At 42.2% G+C, this 20,986-nt stretch overlaps 1 protein-coding gene across 1 annotated transcript in view; it reads left to right on the forward strand.

Moving 5' to 3' along the window:
* AHNAK (AHNAK nucleoprotein) overlaps positions 1 to 14,178 on the forward strand; it is a 37,212-nt gene extending 23,034 nt beyond the window's left edge. The window contains exon 6 of the mRNA XM_053448811.1: positions 32 to 14,178. Coding sequence (XP_053304786.1) covers positions 32 to 13,114 — 13,083 coding nt within the window. The 3' untranslated portion in view covers positions 13,115 to 14,178. The remainder of the gene's footprint in view (positions 1 to 31) is intronic.
* The last annotated feature ends 6,808 nt before the right edge of the window (positions 14,179 to 20,986 follow it).

Genomic DNA, 20,986 nt, shown 5'->3' on the forward strand with positions numbered 1-20,986 from the left:
AACAATAAACGTAACAATACCCAAACTACAGCTGCCCAAGTTCAGTGTATCTGGACTCAAAGTAGAAAGTCCAGATGTTAAACCAAAAATATCAACACCAGACATAGATATTAATGTGAAAGGTTATGCGGGGAAAGATTTGGAAGGAGATCTTAAAGGTCCAAAAGTAGATCTTGATATTCCAGGGGTTGATGGAAAAGTGAAAGGGCCCAAATTCAAGATGCCTTCAGTGAATCTCCCTAAAGTGTCCATGCCTGATTTTGATTTGAATTTGAAGGGCCCTAAAGTGGAAGGGGACACAAAGGCTCACAATGTTGACATCAAGGTTCCAGAAATAGATGTGGATGTTCCAAATGTAGATATCGATGGAAAAGTGAAAGGGCCCAGATTCAAGATGCCTTCAATGAATATGCCTAAAGTGTCCATGCCTGATTTTGATTTAAACCTGAAGGGTCCTAAAGTGGAAGGGGACATAAAGGGCCCCACAGTTGACATTAAGGGTCCCCAGGTAGATGTTGATGCACCAGATGTAGACATTGATGGAAAAGTGAAAGGCCCCAAATTCCAGATGCCTTCCATGAATCTGCCTAAAGTGTCAATGCCTGATTTTGATTTAAATCTAAAAGGCTCTAAAGTGGAAGGGGACATAAAGGGCCCCAAAGTTGACATCAAGGGTCCAGAATTAGATGTGGATGTTCCAGATGTAGACATTGATGGGAAAGTGAAAGGGCCCAGATTCAAGATGCCTTCAATGAATATGCCTAAAGTGTCCATGCCTGATTTTGATTTAAATCTAAAAGGACCTAAAGTAGAAGGGGACATAAAGGGCCCCAAAGTTGACATTAAGGGTCCAGAATTAGATGTGGATGTTCCAGATGTAGACATTGATGGGAAAGTGAAAGGGCCCAGATTCAAGATGCCTTCAATGAATATGCCTAAAGTGTCCATGCCTGATTTTGATTTAAATCTAAAAGGACCTAAAGTAGAAGGGGACATAAAGGGCCCCAAAGCTGACATTAAGGGTCCCAATGTAGATGTTGATACACCAGATGTAGACATTGATGGAAAAGTGAAAGGGCCCAGATTCAAGATGCCTTCAATGAATCTGCCTAAAATGTCCATGCCTGATGTTGATTTAAACCTAAAAGGCCCTAAAGTGGAAGGGGGCATAAAAGGTCCCAACGTAGACATCAAGGGTCCAAAATTGGATGTGGATGTTCCAGATGTAGACATTGATGGAAAAGTAAAAGGGCCCAAATTCAAGATGCCTTCAATGAATCTGCCTAAAGTGTCCATGCCTGATTTTGATTTGAGTCTAAAAGGCCCTAAAGTGGAAGGGGATGTAAAAGGTCCCAAAGTTGACATCAAGGGTCCAGAATTAGATGTGGATGTTCCAGATGTAGACATTGATGGAAAAGTGAAAGGGCCCAAATTCAAGATGCCTTCAATGAATCTGCCTAAAGTGTCCATGCCTGATTTTGATTTAAACCTGAAAGGCCCTAAAGTGGAAGGGGACATAAAGGGTCCCAAAGTTGACATCAAGGGTCCAGAATTAGATGTGGATGCTCCAGATGTAGACATTGATGGAAAAGTGAAAGGGCCCAGATTCAAGATGCCTTCAATGAATCTGCCTAAAATGTCCATGCCTGATGTTGATTTAAACCTGAAAGGCCCTAAAGTGGAAGGGGGCATAAAGGGTCCCAACGTAGACATCAAGGGTCCAAAATTGGATGTGGATGTTCCAGATATAGACATTGATGGAAAAGTAAAAGGGCCCAAATTCAAGATGCCTTCAATGAATCTGCCTAAAGTGTCCATGCCTGATTTTGATTTAAATCTAAAAGGCCCTAAAGTGGAAGGGGATGTAAAAGGTCCCAAAGTTGACATCAAGGGTCCAGAATTAGATGTGGATGTTCCAGATGTAGACATTGATGGAAAAGTGAAAGGGCCCAAATTCAAGATGCCTTCAGTGAATATGCCTAAAATGTCCATGCCAGAATTTGATTTAAGCCTGAAAGGCCCTAAAGTGGAAGGGGACATAAAGGGTCCCAAAGTTGACATCAAGGGTCCAGAATTAGATGTGGATGCTCCAGATGTAGAGATTGATGGAAAAGTGAAAGGGCCCAGATTCAAGATGCCTTCAATGAATCTGCCTAAAGTGTCCATGCCTGATTTTGATTTAAATCTAAAAGGCCCTAAAGTGGAAGGGGACATAAAGGGCCCCAAAGTTGACATCAAGGGTCCAGAATTAGATGTGGATGTTCCAGATGTAGACGTTGATGGGAAAGTGAAAGGGCCCAAATTCAAGATGCCTTCAGTGAATATGCCTAAAATGTCAATGCCTGATTTTGATTTAAGCCTGAAAGGCCCTAAAGTGGAAGGGGACGTAAAAGGTCCCAAAGTTGACATCAAGGGTCCAGAATTAGATGTGGATGTTCCAGATGTAGACATTGATGGAAAAGTGAAAGGGCCCAAATTCAAGATGCCTTCAATGAATCTGCCTAAAATGTCCATGCCTGACTTTGATTTAAGCCTGAAAGGCCCTAAAGTGGAAGGGGACGTAAAAGGTCCCAAAGTAGACATCAAGGGTCCAGAATTAGATGTGGATGTTCCAGATGTAGACATTGATGGAAAAGTGAAAGGGCCCAGATTCAAGATGCCTTCAATGAATCTGCCTAAAATGTCAATGCCTGATGTCAACCTGAAAGGTCCTAAAGTAGAAGGGGATTTGAAGGGACCCAAGGTTGACATTAAAGGTCCAGAACTAGATGTGGATGTTCCAGATGTAGACATTGATGGAAAAGTGAAAGGGCCCAGATTCAAGATGCCTTCAATGAATCTGCCTAAAATGTCAATGCCTGATTTTGATTTAAGCCTGAAAGGCCCTAAAGTGGAAGGGGACGTAAAAGGTCCCAAAGTAGACATTAAGGGTCCAGAATTAGATGTAGATGTTCCAGATGTAGACATTGATGGAAAAGTGAAAGGGCCCAAATTCAAGATGCCTTCAGTGAATATGCCTAAAATGTCAATGCCTGATTTTGATTTAAGCCTGAAAGGCCCTAAAGTGGAAGGGGACATAAAGGGTCCCAAAGTTGACATCAAGGGTCCAGAATTAGATGTGGATGTTCCAGATATAGACATTGATGGAAAAGTGAAAGGGCCCAAATTCAAGATGCCTTCAATGAATCTGCCTAAAATGTCAATGCCTGATGTCAACCTGAAAGGTCCTAAAGTAGAAGGGGATTTGAAGGGACCCAAGGTTGACATTAAAGGTCCAGAACTAGATGTGGATGTTCCAGATGTAGACATTGATGGGAAAGTGAAAGGGCCCAGATTCAAGATGCCTTCAATGAATCTGCCTAAAATGTCAATGCCTGATTTTGATCTAAGCCTGAAAGGCCCTAAAGTGGAAGGGGACGTAAAAGGTCCCAAAGTTGACATTAAGGGACCAGAATTCGATGTGGATGTTCCAGATGTAGACATCGATGGAAAAGTGAAAGGGCCAAAATTCAAGATGCCTTCAATGAATCTGCCTAAAATGTCAATGCCTGATGTCAACCTGAAAGGTCCTAAAGTAGAAGGGGATTTGAAGGGACCCAAGGTTGACATTAAAGGTCCAGAACTAGATGTGGATGTTCCAGATGTAGACATTGATGGGAAAGTGAAAGGGCCCAGATTCAAGATGCCTTCAATGAATCTGCCTAAAATGTCAATGCCTGATTTTGATCTAAGCCTGAAAGGCCCTAAAGTGGAAGGGGACGTAAAAGGTCCCAAAGTTGACATTAAGGGACCAGAATTCGATGTGGATGTTCCAGATGTAGACATTGATGGAAAAGTGAAAGGGCCCAGATTCAAGATGCCTTCAATGAATCTGCCTAAAATGTCAATGCCTGATTTTGATTTAAGCCTGAAAGGCCCTAAAGTGGAAGGGGACGTAAAAGGTCCCAAAGTAGACATTAAGGGTCCAGAATTAGATGTAGATGTTCCAGATGTAGACATTGATGGAAAAGTGAAAGGGCCCAAATTCAAGATGCCTTCAGTGAATATGCCTAAATTGTCAATGCCTGATTTTGATTTAAGCCTGAAAGGCCCTAAAGTGGAAGGGGACATAAAGGGTCCCAAAGTTGACATCAAGGGTCCAGAATTAGATGTGGATGTTCCAGATATAGATATTGATGGAAAAGTGAAAGGGCCCAAATTCAAGATGCCTTCAATGAATCTGCCTAAAATGTCAATGCCTGATGTCAACCTGAAAGGTCCTAAAGTAGAAGGGGATTTGAAGGGACCCAAGGTTGACATTAAAGGCCCAGAACTAGATGTGGATGTTCCAGATGTAGACATTGATGGAAAAGTGAAAGGGCCCAGATTCAAGATGCCTTCAATGAATCTGCCTAAAATGTCAATGCCTGATTTTGATTTAAGCCTGAAAGGCCCTAAAGTGGAAGGGGACGTAAAAGGTCCCAAAGTAGACATTAAGGGTCCAGAATTAGATGTAGATGTTCCAGATGTAGACATTGATGGAAAAGTGAAAGGGCCCAAATTCAAGATGCCTTCAGTGAATATGCCTAAAATGTCAATGCCTGATTTTGATTTAAGCCTGAAAGGCCCTAAAGTGGAAGGGGACATAAAGGGTCCCAAAGTTGACATCAAGGGTCCAGAATTAGATGTGGATGTTCCAGATATAGATATTGATGGAAAAGTGAAAGGGCCCAAATTCAAGATGCCTTCAATGAATTTGCCTAAAATGTCCATGCCTGATGTCAACCTGAAAGGTCCTAAAGTAGAAGGGGATTTGAAGGGACCCAAGGTTGACATTAAAGGCCCAGAACTAGATGTGGATGTTCCAGATGTAGACATTGATGGAAAAGTGAAAGGGCCCAGATTCAAGATGCCTTCAATGAATCTGCCTAAAATGTCAATGCCTGATTTTGATTTAAGCCTGAAAGGCCCTAAAGTGGAAGGGGATGTAAAAGGTCCCAAAGTAGACATCAAGGGTCCAGAATTAGATGTGGATGTTCCAGATGTAGACATTGATGGAAAAGTGAAAGGGCCCAAATTCAAGATGCCTTCAATGAATCTGCCTAAAATGTCAATGCCTGATGTCAACCTGAAAGGTCCTAAAGTAGAAGGGGATTTGAAGGGACCCAAGGTTGACATTAAAGGTCCAGAACTAGATGTGGATGTTCCAGATGTAGACATTGATGGAAAAGTGAAAGGGCCCAGATTCAAGATGCCTTCAATGAATCTGCCTAAAATGTCAATGCCTGATTTTGATTTAAGCCTGAAAGGCCCTAAAGTGGAAGGGGACGTAAAAGGTCCCAAAGTAGACATCAAGGGTCCAGAATTAGATGTGGATGTTCCAGATGTAGACATTGATGGAAAAGTGAAAGGGCCCAAATTCAAGATGCCTTCAATGAATCTGCCTAAAATGTCAATGCCTGATGTCAACCTGAAAGGTCCTAAAGTAGAAGGGGATTTGAAGGGACCCAAGGTTGACATTAAAGGTCCAGAACTAGATGTGGATGTTCCAGATGTAGACATTGATGGAAAAGTGAAAGGGCCCAGATTCAAGATGCCTTCAATGAATCTGCCTAAAATGTCAATGCCTGATTTTGATTTAAGCCTGAAAGGCCCTAAAGTGGAAGGGGATGTAAAAGGTCCCAAAGTTGACATCAAGGGTCCAGAATTAGATTTGGATGTTCCAGATGTAGACATTGATGGAAAAGTGAAAGGGCCCAAATTCAAGATGCCTTCAATGAATCTGCCTAAAATGTCCATGCCTGATGTCAACCTGAAAGGTCCTAAAGTAGAAGGGGATTTGAAGGGACCCAAGGTTGACATTAAAGGTCCAGAACTAGATGTGGATGTTCCTGATGTAGACATTGATGGAAAAGTGAAAGGGCCCAAATTCAAGATGCCTTCAATGAATCTGCCTAAAATGTCAATGCCTGATTTTGATTTAAGCCTGAAAGGCCCTAAAGTGGAAGGGGATGTAAAAGGTCCCAAGGTTGACATCAAGGGTCCAGAATTAGATGTGGATATTCCAGATGTAGACATTGATGGAAAAGTGAAAGGGCCCAAATTCAAGATGCCTTCAATGAATCTGCCTAAAATGTCCATGCCTGATGTCAACCTGAAAGGTCCTAAAGTAGAAGGGGATTTGAAGGGACCCAAGGTTGACATTAAAGGTCCAGAACTAGATGTGGATGTTCCAGATGTAGACATTGATGGAAAAGTGAAAGGGCCCAAATTCAAGATGCCTTCAATGAATCTGCCTAAAATGTCAATGCCTGATTTTGATTTAAGCCTGAAAGGACCTAAAGTGGAAGGGGACGTAAAAGGTCCCAAAGTTGACATCAAGGGTCCAGAATTAGATGTGGATGTTCCAGATGTAGACATTGATGGAAAAGTGAAAGGGCCCAAATTCAAGATGCCTTCAGTGAATATGCCTAAAATGTCAATGCCTGATTTTGATTTAAGCCTGAAAGGCCCTAAAGTGGAAGGAGACGTAAAAGGTCCCAAAGTTGACATCAAGGGTCCAGAATTAGATGTGGATGTTCCAGATGTAGACATTGATGGAAAAGTGAAAGGGCCCAAATTCAAGATGCCTTCAATGAATCTGCCTAAAATGTCCATTCCTGATGTCAACCTGAAAGGTCCTAAAGTAGAAGGGGATTTGAAGGGACCCAAGGTTGACATTAAAGGACCAGAACTAGATGTGGATGTTCCAGATGTAGATATTGATGGAAAAGTGAAAGGGCCCAAATTCAAAATGCCTTCAATGAATCTGCCTAAAATGTCAATGCCTGATTTTGATTTAAGCCTGAAAGGCCCTAAAATGGAAGGGGACGTAAAAGGTCCCAACGTTGACATCAAGGGTCCAGAATTAGATGTGGATGTTCCAGATGTAGACATTGATGGAAAAGTGAAAGGGCCCAAATTCAAGATGCCTTCAATGAATCTGCCTAAAATGTCTATGCCTGATTTCAACCTAAAAGGTCCTAAAATAGAAGGGGATTTGAAGGGACCCAAGGTTGACATTAAGGGTCCAGAATTAGATGTGGATACTCCAGATGTAGATATTGATGGAAAAGTGAAAGGGCCCAAATTCAAAATGCCTTCAATGAATCTGCCTAAAGTGTCCATGCCTGATATTGATTTGAATTTAAAAGCTCCTAATTGGAAGGGGGATGCAGACCTAACAATTCCAAAGGTAGGAGGAGACTTTAAAGGTCCAGAAATTGATCTAGAAGCACCAGATGTTAATATAGAAGGTCCTGAAGGAAAGCTGAAATTACCTAAATTTAAAATGCCAAAGTTTGGTTTCTCTGGACCCCACATAGAGGATCCTTCTATACTTTTGCATAGTGACATCAATGTACCAAAGGTAGATATGTCTACTCCAGATTTGGAAATAGAAGGACACGAGTGTAAAGTGAAGGGACCTAAATTTAAAATGCCATCAATAAATGTAAATTTACCAAAACCAACCTTGCCGGACATTGACATGGATTTAAAAACTCACAAACTGAAAGGAAACTTAGACACAACTGATCAAAATCTGGATGTTAACTTGAAGGCTCCAAAAGTTGAAATTCAAAGTCCTGAAATTGATACTCCAAGTCCTAATTTAGCTGTTGATTTGCCAGAAGGAAATGTAAAAAGCTCCAAGTTCAAATTACCTTCATGGGGATTCTCTAAACCCAGTGTTTCAATGCCAGATGTTGACCTTAGTGTAAAGAGCCCAAATGTAAAGGGTGGCATTGATGCTTCTATGCCCAAGGGAGGAAGCCTTAAAGGTCCTGCCTTAGAAATCAGTGGTCCTAAAGTAGATGTCGAAATCCCAGAGGCAAAGGTTAAAAAATCCAGATTTAAATTGCCAAAGTTTAACTTTTCTAGTCCTAAAATACAGGTACCTACCACAGATGTAAAACTTCCAAAACCTGACTTGGAGGCCAGTGGTGTCAATGTAGATATTGCACACCAAGAGGCAAAAGTTAAAGGTTCCAAATTTAAAATGCCCTCATTAAACATTACAAGTCCTAAAGTTTCTATGCCTGATGTTGAACTAAACGTAAAAGGACCCAAAGTAAAAGGAGATGTGGATGTTACAACTCCATCAATTGAAGGGGATTTAACAGGACCAAATCTGCATATGAAGGTACCAGATGTAGACCTTGAAACTCCAGATGTTGATATAGAAGGAAAAGGAAAATTAAAAATGCCAAAATTCAGCATGCCCAAATTTGGGTTTTCTGGCCACAAAGGGGAAACTTCTGATATTGATATTAAGTTGCCAAAGGGGGGCATTGATATATCTGGTGCAAAGGTAGATATAGAAGCTCCAGAGTTGGACATTGAGGGTCCAGACGGTAAAATAAAGGGTCCTAAGCTTAAGATTCCATCTGTGGATGGTAATTTAACAAACATAGCCATGCCTGATTTTGATTTAAATCTAAAAGGCCCTAAAGTGGAAGGGGACATAAAGGGCCCCAAAGTTGACATCAAGGGTCCAGAATTAGATGTGGATATTCCAAATGTAGACATTGATGGAAAAGTGAAAGGGCCCAAATTCAAGATGCCATCAATGCATCTCCCTAAAGTGTCCATGCCTGACTTGGATTTCAACCTTAAAGGACCTAAAGTAGAAGGGGATTTGAAGGCTCCCAATGTTGATATTAAGGTACCCGAGCTAGATGTTGATACTCCCGATGTAGATATTGATGGAAAAGTGAAAGGATCAAAATTTAAGATGCCTTCAATGCATCTTCCTAAAGTATCCATGCCGGATATTGATTTCAATCTGAGAGGTCCTAAGATGGAAGGGGATTTGAAAGGACCAGATTTTGATATAAAGGGTCCTAAAGTAGACGTACCAAATGTAGATATTGATGGAGAAGTGAAAGGGCCAAAATTCAAGATGCCTTCAATGAATCTCCCTAAAGTATCCATGCCTGATGTTGATTTCAACCTGAAAGGTCCTAAAGTGGAAGGGGATATTAAGGGTCCCAAAGTTGATATTGATACTCCAGATGTAGATATTGATGGAAATGTGAAAGGGCCGAAATTCAAGATGCCTTCAATGCATCTACCTAAAGTGTCCATGCCTGACTTGGATTTCAACCTGAAAGGACCTAAAGTAGAGGGGGATTTGAAGGCTCCCAATGTTGATATTAAGGTACCTGAGGTAGATGTGGATACTCCTGATGTAGATATTGATGGAAAAGTGAAAGGGCCCAAATTCAAGATGCCTTCAATGAATCTCCCTAAAGTGTCCATGCCTGATTTTGATTTAAACCTGAAGGGTCCTAAAGTGGAAGGGGATTTGAAGGGACCCAAGGTTGACATTAAGGGTCCAGAATTAGATGTTGATACTCCAGATGTAGATATTGATGGAAAAGTGAAAGGGCCCAAATTCAAGATGCCTTCAATGAATCTCCCAAAGATATCCATGCCTGATGTTGATGTTAATTTAAAAGGCCCAAAGTTAGAAGGAGACCTTAAAGGTCAACAGATGGATATTAAGGCCCCGGATGTTGATCTTGAGGTACCAGATGTAGATATTGATGGAAAAGTGAAAGGACCCAAATTCAAAATGCCTTCAATGAATCTGCCTAAAATGTCCATGCCTGATTTCAACCTAAAAGGCCCTAAAGTGGAAGGGGACGTAAAGGGCCCCAAAGTTGACATCAAGGGTCCAGAATTAGATGTGGATGTTCCAGATGTAGATATTGATGGAAAAGTGAAAGGGCCCAAATTCAAGATGCCTTCAATGAATCTGCCTAAAGTGTCCATGCCTGATTTTGATTTAAACCTGAAGGGTCCTAAAGTGGAAGGGGATTTGAAGGGACCCAAGGTTGACATTAAGGGTCCAGAATTAGATGTGGATACTCCAGATGTAGATATTGATGGAAAAGTGAAAGGGCCCAAATTCAAGATGCCTTCAATGAATCTGCCTAAAGTGTCCATGCCTGATTTTGATTTAAATCTAAAAGGCCCTAAAGTGGAAGGGGACATAAAGGGCCCCAAAGTTGACATCAAGGGTCCAGAATTAGATGTGGATGTTCCAGATGTAGACGTTGATGGGAAAGTGAAAGGGCCCAAATTCAAGATGCCTTCAATGAATCTGCCTAAAGTGTCCATGCCTGATTTTGATTTAAATCTAAAAGGCCCTAAAGTGGAAGGGGACATAAAGGGCCCCAAAGTTGACATCAAGGGTCCAGAATTAGATGTGGATATTCCAGATGTAGATATTGATGGAAAAGTGAAAGGTCCCAAATTCAAGATGCCATCAATGAATCTCCCTAAAGTATCTATGCCAGATATTGATTTTAATCTGAAGGGTCCTGACATGGAAGGAGATTTAAAAGGAACAGATTTTGATATAAAGGGTCCTGAAGTAGATGTACCAGATGTAGACATTGACGGAAAAATGAAAGGGCCGAAATTCAAGATGCCTTCTATGAATCTTCCTAAAGTATCCATGCCTGATTTTGACTTGAACATGAAAGGCCCTAAACTTGAAGGGGATATAAAGGGTCCCAAAGTTGACATTAAGGGTCCTCGGGTAGATATGGATGCTCCAGATTTAGATATTGATGGAAAAGTGAAAGGGCCCAAATTCAAGATGCCATCAATGAATCTCCCTAAAGTATCCATGCCCGATGTTGATTTAAATCTGAAAGGTCCAAACTGGAAAGGAGATGCAAATATGTCAGGTCCCAAGATAGGAGGTGAAATAAAAGGTCCTAAAGTTGACATAAAGGGTCCAGATATGGATGTAGATATGCCTGAAATTGAATTAAAAGGGCCAGAAGGAAAACTAGAAATTCCTAAATTTAAAATGCCCAAATTTGGTGTTTCTGAAACCAAAATGGAATGTCCTAATATTGATGTAAATGTTCCAAAAGGTAATCTAAAGATAGCAGGCCCAAATGTGGACTTTGGAGGAAAGTTGGAAGGTCCACATGTAGACCTTAAACTTCCAAAATGTGAACTGGATACGTCAGGTCCAAAGTCAGAGCTAAATATTCCAGACATGGACATTGAGGGCCCTGAGGGTGATTTGAAACTAAAAGTAAAAAAACCAAAATTTGGATTTGGCACAAAGTCGCCCAAAGCAAATGTGAAAACACAATCTGACACCATTACTGCAGATGTAGAATTGGATGCAGACATCCCTGATGTAGACCTAGGAGTCAGAGCAAAGAAAAGCAAGTTTAAAATGCCCAAGATTCATATGAGTGGTCCTAAAATCAAGGGGAAAAAAGGAGGATTTGACGTAATTACTCCTGAGGCACAGAGTGACATAAATCTGAATGCCCCTGATGTTGATATCAACGTTTCAAGTGGGGCTTCAGATCTTGGCATAAAGGCACCAAAAACCCGCAAACAATTTTTTGGAAAAATCAATTTCCCTGATGTAGAATTTGATCTCAAATCTCCCAAATTAAAAGGAGATGGATCTTTGCACAGCCCTAAACTAGACTCAAAAGCTGCTGATTTGGACATCGGAGGTGATATAAAAATATTAGAAGGTAATTTGTCATCACCAGGAGTTGGTGTAGAGGGTCCTGATATTAAGGTAAAGAAACCAAAATTCAAGCTACCTACTTTTAATACATCAGGGTCAAAGGAACCTTACACGGACCACAGTCTATCTGGACCAAAGCTTGCAGGGGACATAAATGGTCCTAGCATGGATGCTAATATAAGTGCCACAGGTATTACTATTGAGCCACCTGGTATTTCAGTAGAAAATTCAGTACCAAATATTTCTGTTCCAGGTTTAAATGTAAACTTGAAAGGACCAGAGACTAAAGGAAATATAGATGTTTCTGGAAATATGATCTTAGACCCCCCAAGTACTGGTGTGTCTGGTGAAAAAATTAAAATACCCAAGTTCAGTATGCCTGAATTTGGGGTTTTGGGCTCCTCTGTGAGTGGACCAGCAACTAGCATTGATGTTGGAGCTCCAGAACTTAAAATGTCAGGGTTGGTTGAAGATCTGAAAGGCCCCTCTATCAGGATTCCCGCTGTTGATATTTCAGCTGCAAAGGTTTCCAGTCCTGATGTTGAGATTGATATTAAAGGACCAACATCTGAAAGTGATATAGACCTTTCTGGTAATTTGAAAAGGCCAAAAATTGATATTAGGGTGCCCAATATTGATACTAAAGTCTTAGATGCTCAGGGCAAAGTGCCTCAGGTAGAACCGTCAGGCTCACAATTTCAGATACCAGAAGTATCTATTCATGGAACTGATACACGTTGGGGAGAAAAACAGTTTAAAGGAACAGAAATTGTAAATATATCTGGACCAAAGGTTGAGGGAGGCCTTACTAGAACACAAGCAGAGGGACAAATACGGTTGAGTAGTGCTGATGAATATTTAGGTGATTCAGTTGGGAAAGTTACTTTCCCCAGACTCATGATGCCTAAATTTAAAAGTTCTGGACCAGAGATGACTGGAAGGGAGGTAGGAGTTGATGTCAACTTCCCAATAACAGATGAACGTGTTGGGAAGTCAGGTCAGATTGATACTGAATTAGAAGAGGGTGATATCAAGATAAAAAAGTCAAAGATAAAAATGCCCAAGTTCAACTTCTCAAAAGCAAAGGGAAAAAATGATGCCAGTCTTCCAGATGTTTCAAGTGTGGGCTCTGTTGATGGGGGTCTAGGGTCTGCTACTTTAGAATTGGAGAGTGGAGTTGGTATCTCCCCAAAGGAGAAGACCCCAAAGTATGAGTTTTCCTTGTTTACTAGCAAAAAGACAAGACATAGAACTTCCTCTTTAAGTGAGGAAAACGATGGTTCCACTCAATCTTCACCAAGTGGAACCCTGGAGGCAGAGGGAAGTGAAGTTTCTGTGGAGCCTGGCAAGAAAAAGGGGAAGCATTCTAAGATCAAATTTGGCACATTTGGGGGTTTAGGATCTAAGTCAAAGGGTTCTTATGAGGTCACATTAACTGATGATGAAAATGTCCAATATAGTGGGGCACCTTTGTCCTCTAGTAAGTCAAGAGTGTCCTCATCATCAAGCAATGACAGTGCCACCAAGGCTGAGTTTCAGCTACCCAAGGTAGAAGTGAATGTTGTTAAAAAGAAAGAATAAAGTTGTCTTTTTTCCCTCCTCACCCAAAGCATGTATATAAATATATATGTCTCTGTGTATGTATATACATTTTTGCAAGCTAATACAGATTTTCAAAAGGTAACCAAAAGTAATTAATCACACATATATACAGTTGTGTAATTCTGTAAAAGTTTTAACCTTTTTCAAGCAGGAGAAATGTATTATTGTACAATGTCTCTGCAGGTGAGGTACTTCGCTATTTTGATTTAACTGTACGTGGAAATATATTTTTCCATATATATATTTTTATATTGCTTACAGCTATATATTTTTTCATTTGTGTGCTTTACAAAAAAAATCAGCAGTTTTATTAAATACACTGTATTAGTGCATTGAATCAATGGGAATGTTAAAATTCTGGGGATTCACAGAAGAAGTCTAACACCAGTGGTTACATTTATACCTGTTACATTTGAATAATTATGTAAATATGTTCTACTACACAGTTTATGCAAATCACATTGCATTTTTGTGTCTCTAATTAAATATTCTTTTATTGTGTTTTTCTCTTTCGGCCCATGATTTTTCTTTTCATAGTTAATTATTTTTTAACAAAAGCATGGCAAAATGCAAAATGATGACAATGAAGTAACTGTGCATGTATAGATTTTATTTCTTTACGTAAATCTGCAGACCATTTTCTTTGTTTTTGAAATATGTTCTACATTTTTTTTTCATTTACATTTTGCTCAACAGAGAGGGTGTTAGGTTTACATAATTCTGTCATTATGTAATTCTAACAGTTCCCCAGCAAAAAGTCAATATATATTCTGCCCTCCATACCCCATTGTTCAATGCACTTTTTTTGTATTATAAGATTTTCTCAAGCTATCAATTTTCATAATCAAATGCTGCATGTCAATGGTTTATTTTGCTCTTTTGGTTGGGGGAGAGAGGGTGAAACTTTGTTTCCATTTCTGGTTATAAACAAGAAACAATAAAATGGTTTTAACTTCCAAAATCTGTAAACACTTTAAAGGAAATTCATTATGAAGTGTGTGACAGTGGATTTTCTCAAAGCAAAATAAAGCTTCTAACTTCAACTATTGCTTCTTGTCATTTTCATTAATAAACCCAAATACTATTATTTTTTTTTAGGGAAACCTTACACTTTGCCATTATATTCATATGTCTTTGTAAAGAGGGTTGACGAAAACAAGCCTTGAAAACTGGCAGACCATCAAGTAACCACTTCAGACAGGGTGGATCCCTGAAAGAGTAGGGAAGTGTCAGATTATTTTATTTTGTAATTGTACAGGTTGGAATCCTCTTATTACAGGTTATCGATGTCTGATTATTCTTAATCTGCCCCCCATGATTCATTAAATTTAAGGTACCATTCTATTTGTCAAGAAAAGAAAGATGAAAACAAGCACTATGAACTATAAACCATAGAGACCAAAGAAAAGTTCTCGTTTGTAGTCATTACGCAACCAATCATATCTGTCTGGTTAAATCTGCTGCGGCCTAAAGTCAGTGCTTTGTTGCCATATGACTACAAGGTACAGTGGGCAAGTACTGTAGATTAGGACTTGCAGACGGCAGTATGGCAGAAGATGGAGTCTGGTGGATGATGACAACCAGGGAGAACGACAGAGAGATAATCAGGATGATCAGACTAGCCAAAGCCATGCAGTGAGGAACAGTAGACAAGCACTAAAATTGTTTTATGTTTTTCAAAAGAAGACCCTACTTGTCCTGAAAAAAAGAAGTCTTATTTGTATCGGTACACCATACATTGAAAAGAGGAATATACCATACATTGTTAAACCATTATTCCTCTTTTCATACATATGGTATAAATGGCAGATAAGCTGTATGTCTTTATGGTTCTGTATTGAGACTGTCAGGACGGGGTTGGCACCCCAGAAGGGCCTAGGGGCCAGGAAAGCCAAGACCATTGATCGCCCCCCCCCGTAACAAACATACTAGCTGGCACACATATCTACAAACACTCTCATGCACTCATGTTAACACATACTCTCTCCCTTTTACCTTGCACTGAGCCTTCTAGCTGCTCACTAACCACCCTTGGAGACAATGTGTGTTTTTATGCTAGTTGTATGAATGAAGTTTGATTAAAGTGAATCAATCACCAGCAAAACATTTAGAATAATTGAAACAGATCTCTTATCAGACTTATTTTTTCAAGTCTAATGTCAGTTCCCTTTGTAAGTGGACTGCTACAACCACAAATCTAATGAAAACACAGGATCGTGCAGTGTTTTTCTTCTGTCGTTTCATGTAAAAGACGATAGGATACCTTTCACTGATTGCACGCTAGAGGTTTTCCAAATTTGATATGCTTTGAGGGTAGCCTTGATAGTGGTAACAGAATCCAGAACTGTTTCACAAAAGTATTTATGGTTTGATAACACTTTTTTTAACCATTTTATGACCTACCTCTCCAACACATTGTTGTAAAATGTTTTTCCAGGTTACTGGTAAGTACCAAGCAAACTGGTCTGATGAGTCTCGATTCCAGCTGCGATATTCAGATAGCAGGGTCAGAATTTCGCACAAGCAACATGAAAGCACAGATCCATCCTGCTTTGTATCAACGGTTCAGGCTGGTGGTGGTGTAATAGTGTGGGGGACATTTTCTTGGCACAATTTGGGCCCCTTAGTACCAATTGAATGTTTTCAGCACCTTGTAGAAAGTATCCCATGAAGAATGAATGAAAAAGGGGGTCTGACCCAGTACTAGCAAGGTATACCTAATTAAGTGGCCGGTGAGTGTATATGCCATTTACTTAAACCTCTTTTTTCTGGCTTAAAATACCATGATACACAAGGTGGTACAATACCCTTGAATCTCCATTCAAAGATCTACGTGGAGTGTAATAACATGAGGTAAAAGGAGTTGTTACTCCATTCCATCAAGCATTACCATATATATACAGTGAAGGAAAAAAATATTTGATCCCCTGCTGATTTTGTACGTTTGTCCACTGACAAAGACATGATCAGTCTATAATTTTAATGGTAGGCTTACTCGTACAGTGAGCGACAGAATAACAACAAACAAATCCAGAGTAACGCATTTCAAATAAGTTATAAATTGATTTGCATTTTACTCAGTAAAATAAGTATTTGATACCCTATTGGATCCCAGCAAGATGTCTGGCTCCCAGGTGTCTTTTATGATGAGATTAGGAGCACTCTCTTAAACGGAGTGCTCATAATCTCAGTTTGTTACCTGTATAAAAGACACCTGTCCGCAGAAGCAATCAATCAATCAGATTCCAAACTCCCCACCATGGCCAAGACTAAAGAGCTGTCCAAGGATGTCAGGGACAAGATTGTAGACCTTCACAAGGAGCTTGGTGACAACAGTTGGTGCGATTATTCGGAAATGGAAGAAACACAAAATAACTGTCAATCTCCCTCCGTGTGGGGGGCTCCATGCAAGATCTCACCTCGTGGAGTTTCAATGTTCGTGAGAACGGTAATCATCCCAGAATTACACGGGAGGATTTTGTCAATGATCTCAAGGCAGCTGGAACCATAGTCACCAAGAAAACAATTGGTAACACACTATGCTGTGAAGGACTGAAAAACGGCAGTGCCCGCAAGGTCCCCCTGCTCAAGAAATCACATGTTGTTCTCCTTTTGTACCAGTTTGTTATTGTTTGCAGCTTTAAATTTAGCCTATCGACTATCGACTATCGATTATAAATCTACTTGCACTATATGAATAAATGTGGTGTAATGTAATTAGAGATTATAATAGCCTTGGTGCATATATAATCTAAATTTTAATAGACAGGAGACATCATAATTTCCATAACATCTTTACTCTACCACCAATAGCAGCAAAGAGACAAACATGAAAATCAAAATATATAACCAACCAACATAAAACAGGGACTATAAAGCCTGAAGACTCCTCTTCTTTGATGCAGAGCCAATGTGAAGAACAAATACGAACAGGAGGTTATAACAAGAATCAAGCGAAACGACTATTTCCGACGGGTGGAACCAATCACCTCAGAGCCACAGATAGGGCATGATTAAACTGAAAGAAAAAGGGAACAGTAACTGTGTTCCTATAGCATAGGACATAGACAATAATATAGACAGTAACAACAAGAAGGCATAAAAACACGCCACAACCCCCACGCTACAGGAGAAGCGAAACGGGAGCAGGGCAAAAAGGTATGGAAAGTAGAAGCCTTGGACCAGTCCGCAGAGTGCAGGACGTCCGACAGGGAGGTGCCACAGCACCAGAGTCCGCCACCCCTCTGACCGAATGAGTCCCGAAACTGGAGTCAATCCCGGCCAGCCCCAAAAGCCAGCACACCCATCTAGCGATGGTAGGAGAAGATACCAGACGAAAGAGAGAATCATACGAGAGAAGCAGTTGATGGGAAGCCCTTGGATTATGAGAGGCCGTGGACAGAAGATATTGCTGAGAGCAGTGAGCCACAGACAAAAGTGGTTGCACTGGATGGGTAGGAGACAGCCGAAGAAAAAGATTTTTTGCGACAAGAGAGCGAGAAAACCACCCCCTCCGGAGAGAAAGAAATTACATCAGCATCGAAAGCCCGGACATCGGAAATGCGGCAAAAGAAAACTAAAGCCAGAAGCAAAGCAAGTTTGGACGAAAGCTGTTTAAGAGAGAGAAGTATTGTTAGGCCAGGATTTCAGAAAATCCAATACCTTCTGGATGTCACAGAGAGAAGAATACCTAGGACCCGGGGGACGAGATAACTGGGCCCTATGCAAAAGATGGCAGACCAGAGGATGCCTACCCAGGGGAGCTCCCAAGACCGGAGAGTGAGAAGCCGAGATGGCTGCTCTAAGGCTATCCGGGTACGACTTCCCCTGGGAGAAAAGGTGAGAGAGAAAGTTGAGAACAGCAATTACAGGGCCCACAAACGGATCATCCTGCCGTTCCAGACACCAAGACACCCAGGACCTCCAAGCATAAGCGTAAGCTCGTCTGGTGTCTGGTGCAAGTGCGTCTCAGAGAAGCATGCGAGCATCCTCTGAAAGTTGAAACGAATCTCCAGGTCACTGGAGAGGCTCCATGCTATTAAGGATAAGCGATGTTGAAGGATGAGGGGGTGAAACTGACCATCTGGATCCTGGGTCCTTGCAGGCAGTTCCAGGAGTGAAGGGAACCAGGGTAGAGGCAGTCAGAGGGGTGTGATGAGAAGCACCGATCATGCGAAACGCCTGAGGAATCAGAGCGAAGGGGGGAAAAGCGTAAGCCCCAGATGGAGGCCAAGTCTGTAGGAAGACATGCATTTGGCGCAGTCCGGATCTGGAAGCCAGCTGAAGAAAGTCGCCAGTTGAGTATTAGATGCAAAGAGATCAATAGAAAATTGACCCCTCCGAGAGTCCAGACGCTGGAAGACCGCAGAGTCCAGCTTCCAATCACTGGCATCCCTCAAGTGACGGGAAAACCAGTCTGCCACCGTGTTGTCGGAGCCTGAAAGATATTCTGCCTTCAGTGTGATGTGGTTGGCTAGGCAGAAATCATAGAGGACCCTTAGCATATGTGACCACGTGCCCCCCAGACGGTTGATGTATTGGCCCGCCGAGATGTTGTCCATCCGAAGGAGAAGGCAACAGTTGGTGCGATCCGCGGCCAAGCTCAGAATGGCAAAGCAACCTGCAATCAGTTCCAGGCAATTGATGTGCGATTGTCTCTCCTCCACTGACCATCGACCCCCGGTGGCTCCGGAAGGTCTGGACACTCCACAACATTAAAAGCTGGCATCAGATTCCATGCCTCCATGTATCGTAGCCACATGAGCTCTAGCCTCACCTCCGTCGAGAGGGTGATCTGTTGATCATAGGATGGAAACCTGCAAAGGTGGGTCACTAAAGAGCTCGGTAGTGAAGCAGAGCAGGAACGATTGCTTGGATGGACAAGGAGAGAAGGCCCATAATGTAAGCTAGAGTCCAAAGTGGAATAGTCTTGGAGCATAGCACCCTGTGGATCTCCTTCTTGATCGCCTGGGTCTGAAAGAAAGCCATGACAGGTTTCATCAGCTTGATAAAGCACCAAAGGGCCAAGCTGAGTCCAAAGGGAAGGCAGGTGAACTGCCGAAACTTGTTGTGCCAGAAGAATTGAAGAAACCGTCAGTGATCCTGGTGGACAGGGACTGTGAGATAGGCGTCCTTGATATCCAGACGTATGCCAAATGCCCTCTAGTAGAAGATCTCTGAGGAGATGTATGCCTTCCATCTTGAAGTGACGGCAGGTGACGAAGACGTTGAGACTTACTGAGATTTATAAGAGGTCAAGATTTCCCCGACTTCTTGTGAACCAGGAAGATGTTGCTGATGAAGTGAGGAGGGCCCAAGACACGGGTTCTATGGCGCCCTTCTGGGATAATAGGTGAAGTTTCAAGTCCACCGGCTCCTGTTGGGGAAGAGAAAGCTCAGGGGAAAAAGGAAGGGCATGTTGAACGGGGGAATGGAAAAATCTATGAGGAAGCCCTGAACCGACTCAATGGTCCAGGGACATGAGGGACCAATTGTGGGAAAAGAGAGATAGCCTTCCCGCAACACAAAGGGGAGAAGAGAGATTTGAAAACAGTGAACTTACAGGTTCGTGGTCTGCCTCGTTCAGGACTGGTGGCACCTTGTCCGGTTGAACGTCTGGCTGAGGGAAACGGAGCCCGGAACTGGTACCCTGGCTGGAATAACGACTGGTAGCCTCTGGTGGCTGAACGGGAGCCTCTGGTGGCTGAACGGCTGGTGGCCCAGCTCCTTGGATTTCCAGCCCTGCCAGAAAAAACGCTGGCTGAAAGAGAAACCTTTCCTCATGGAGGATTGAGCCTTTGGGAAGGAAGTGAAAATGTTCACATTTTTATTGAGATCCTTTATGAAAGCATCCCGGAAAAGGAGACCGTTGGCCCATCTCCTTGCTCCCCAGATCCATAAGGCGAGGGTCTTGGCGCATGAGAGCAGCCTGGCGTTGCTCGGTACAGAGGGCTAAGTTAGCGTTACCCATGATGATGCAACGCTGAATCCATTCCCTGGCGGGGAGGCATCCATTTGGGGTATCAGACATGATTGCTTGTTCGGCCATCAGGAACAATTGGGACATGGTCCGGCACTGTCCAGAAGCTTATCCTGGGCTCCTCTGCTACCACATTCAGCCCCTTCCTCTCGGCTTTGGACATATAGTCACTATCGTGGGGTGAAACTTGGGGGTCTTAAGACCTTGTGTGGCAGCTTAGGATAGGGTTCACCCGCAGCATTGAGGGCACCAGAATCCTCTGGTGTTGCAGCAGCTCTGGATGGAGTCATCAGATAGGAGCCTGTAGCCTGGGGATCCGAGGCTGTCTCGCCCATCCTGCGAGAGGTAAGGAGGTCTGGATTGTCCGAATCTAGGTCTGAACCATGGGTATCCCCATTGAGCTCTGGGGCAGAGCCAACGGGAATGCGTAGCGCTCGTTGCTTCCCTTTAGAGGTGCCAACATAATGCCTTTACACAGGCGTTTGCTCACTGCGCCCTCTATGGGCGTCCCCCCTGACGTCAGTGGCGTTCCTGTTGATGTTGGGGACGTTCCCGTTGACGTCAGTAGGAGTTCCTGCTGGCGTCGGGGGCCTTCCCCCATTTAAAGGAAAAATGGGCGGGAAGCGGGACGTGTCCCGGAGGATTAGGGTCTTGGCCTGGAGAACCAGTGCTTCACCTAGCAATCTCCGGGCAAACCCAGAGAGTTCCCAGGTGTGATGATGACAGGTCTGCTGCTAAAGGTGTACGGGGCTTGTCTGCCATAGTTAAGCACTACTCTTGGTGGTATTCACAACAAGAGAGTATGAACAGAAAACATATTTATTACAACAAAATATACAAATACCAAATGCTGCCAAAGTCCCCGATGACGC

The sequence above is a fragment of the Spea bombifrons genome, chromosome 10, assembly GCF_027358695.1.
Source record: "Spea bombifrons isolate aSpeBom1 chromosome 10, aSpeBom1.2.pri, whole genome shotgun sequence".
Lineage (NCBI taxonomy): Eukaryota > Metazoa > Chordata > Amphibia > Anura > Pelobatidae > Spea > Spea bombifrons.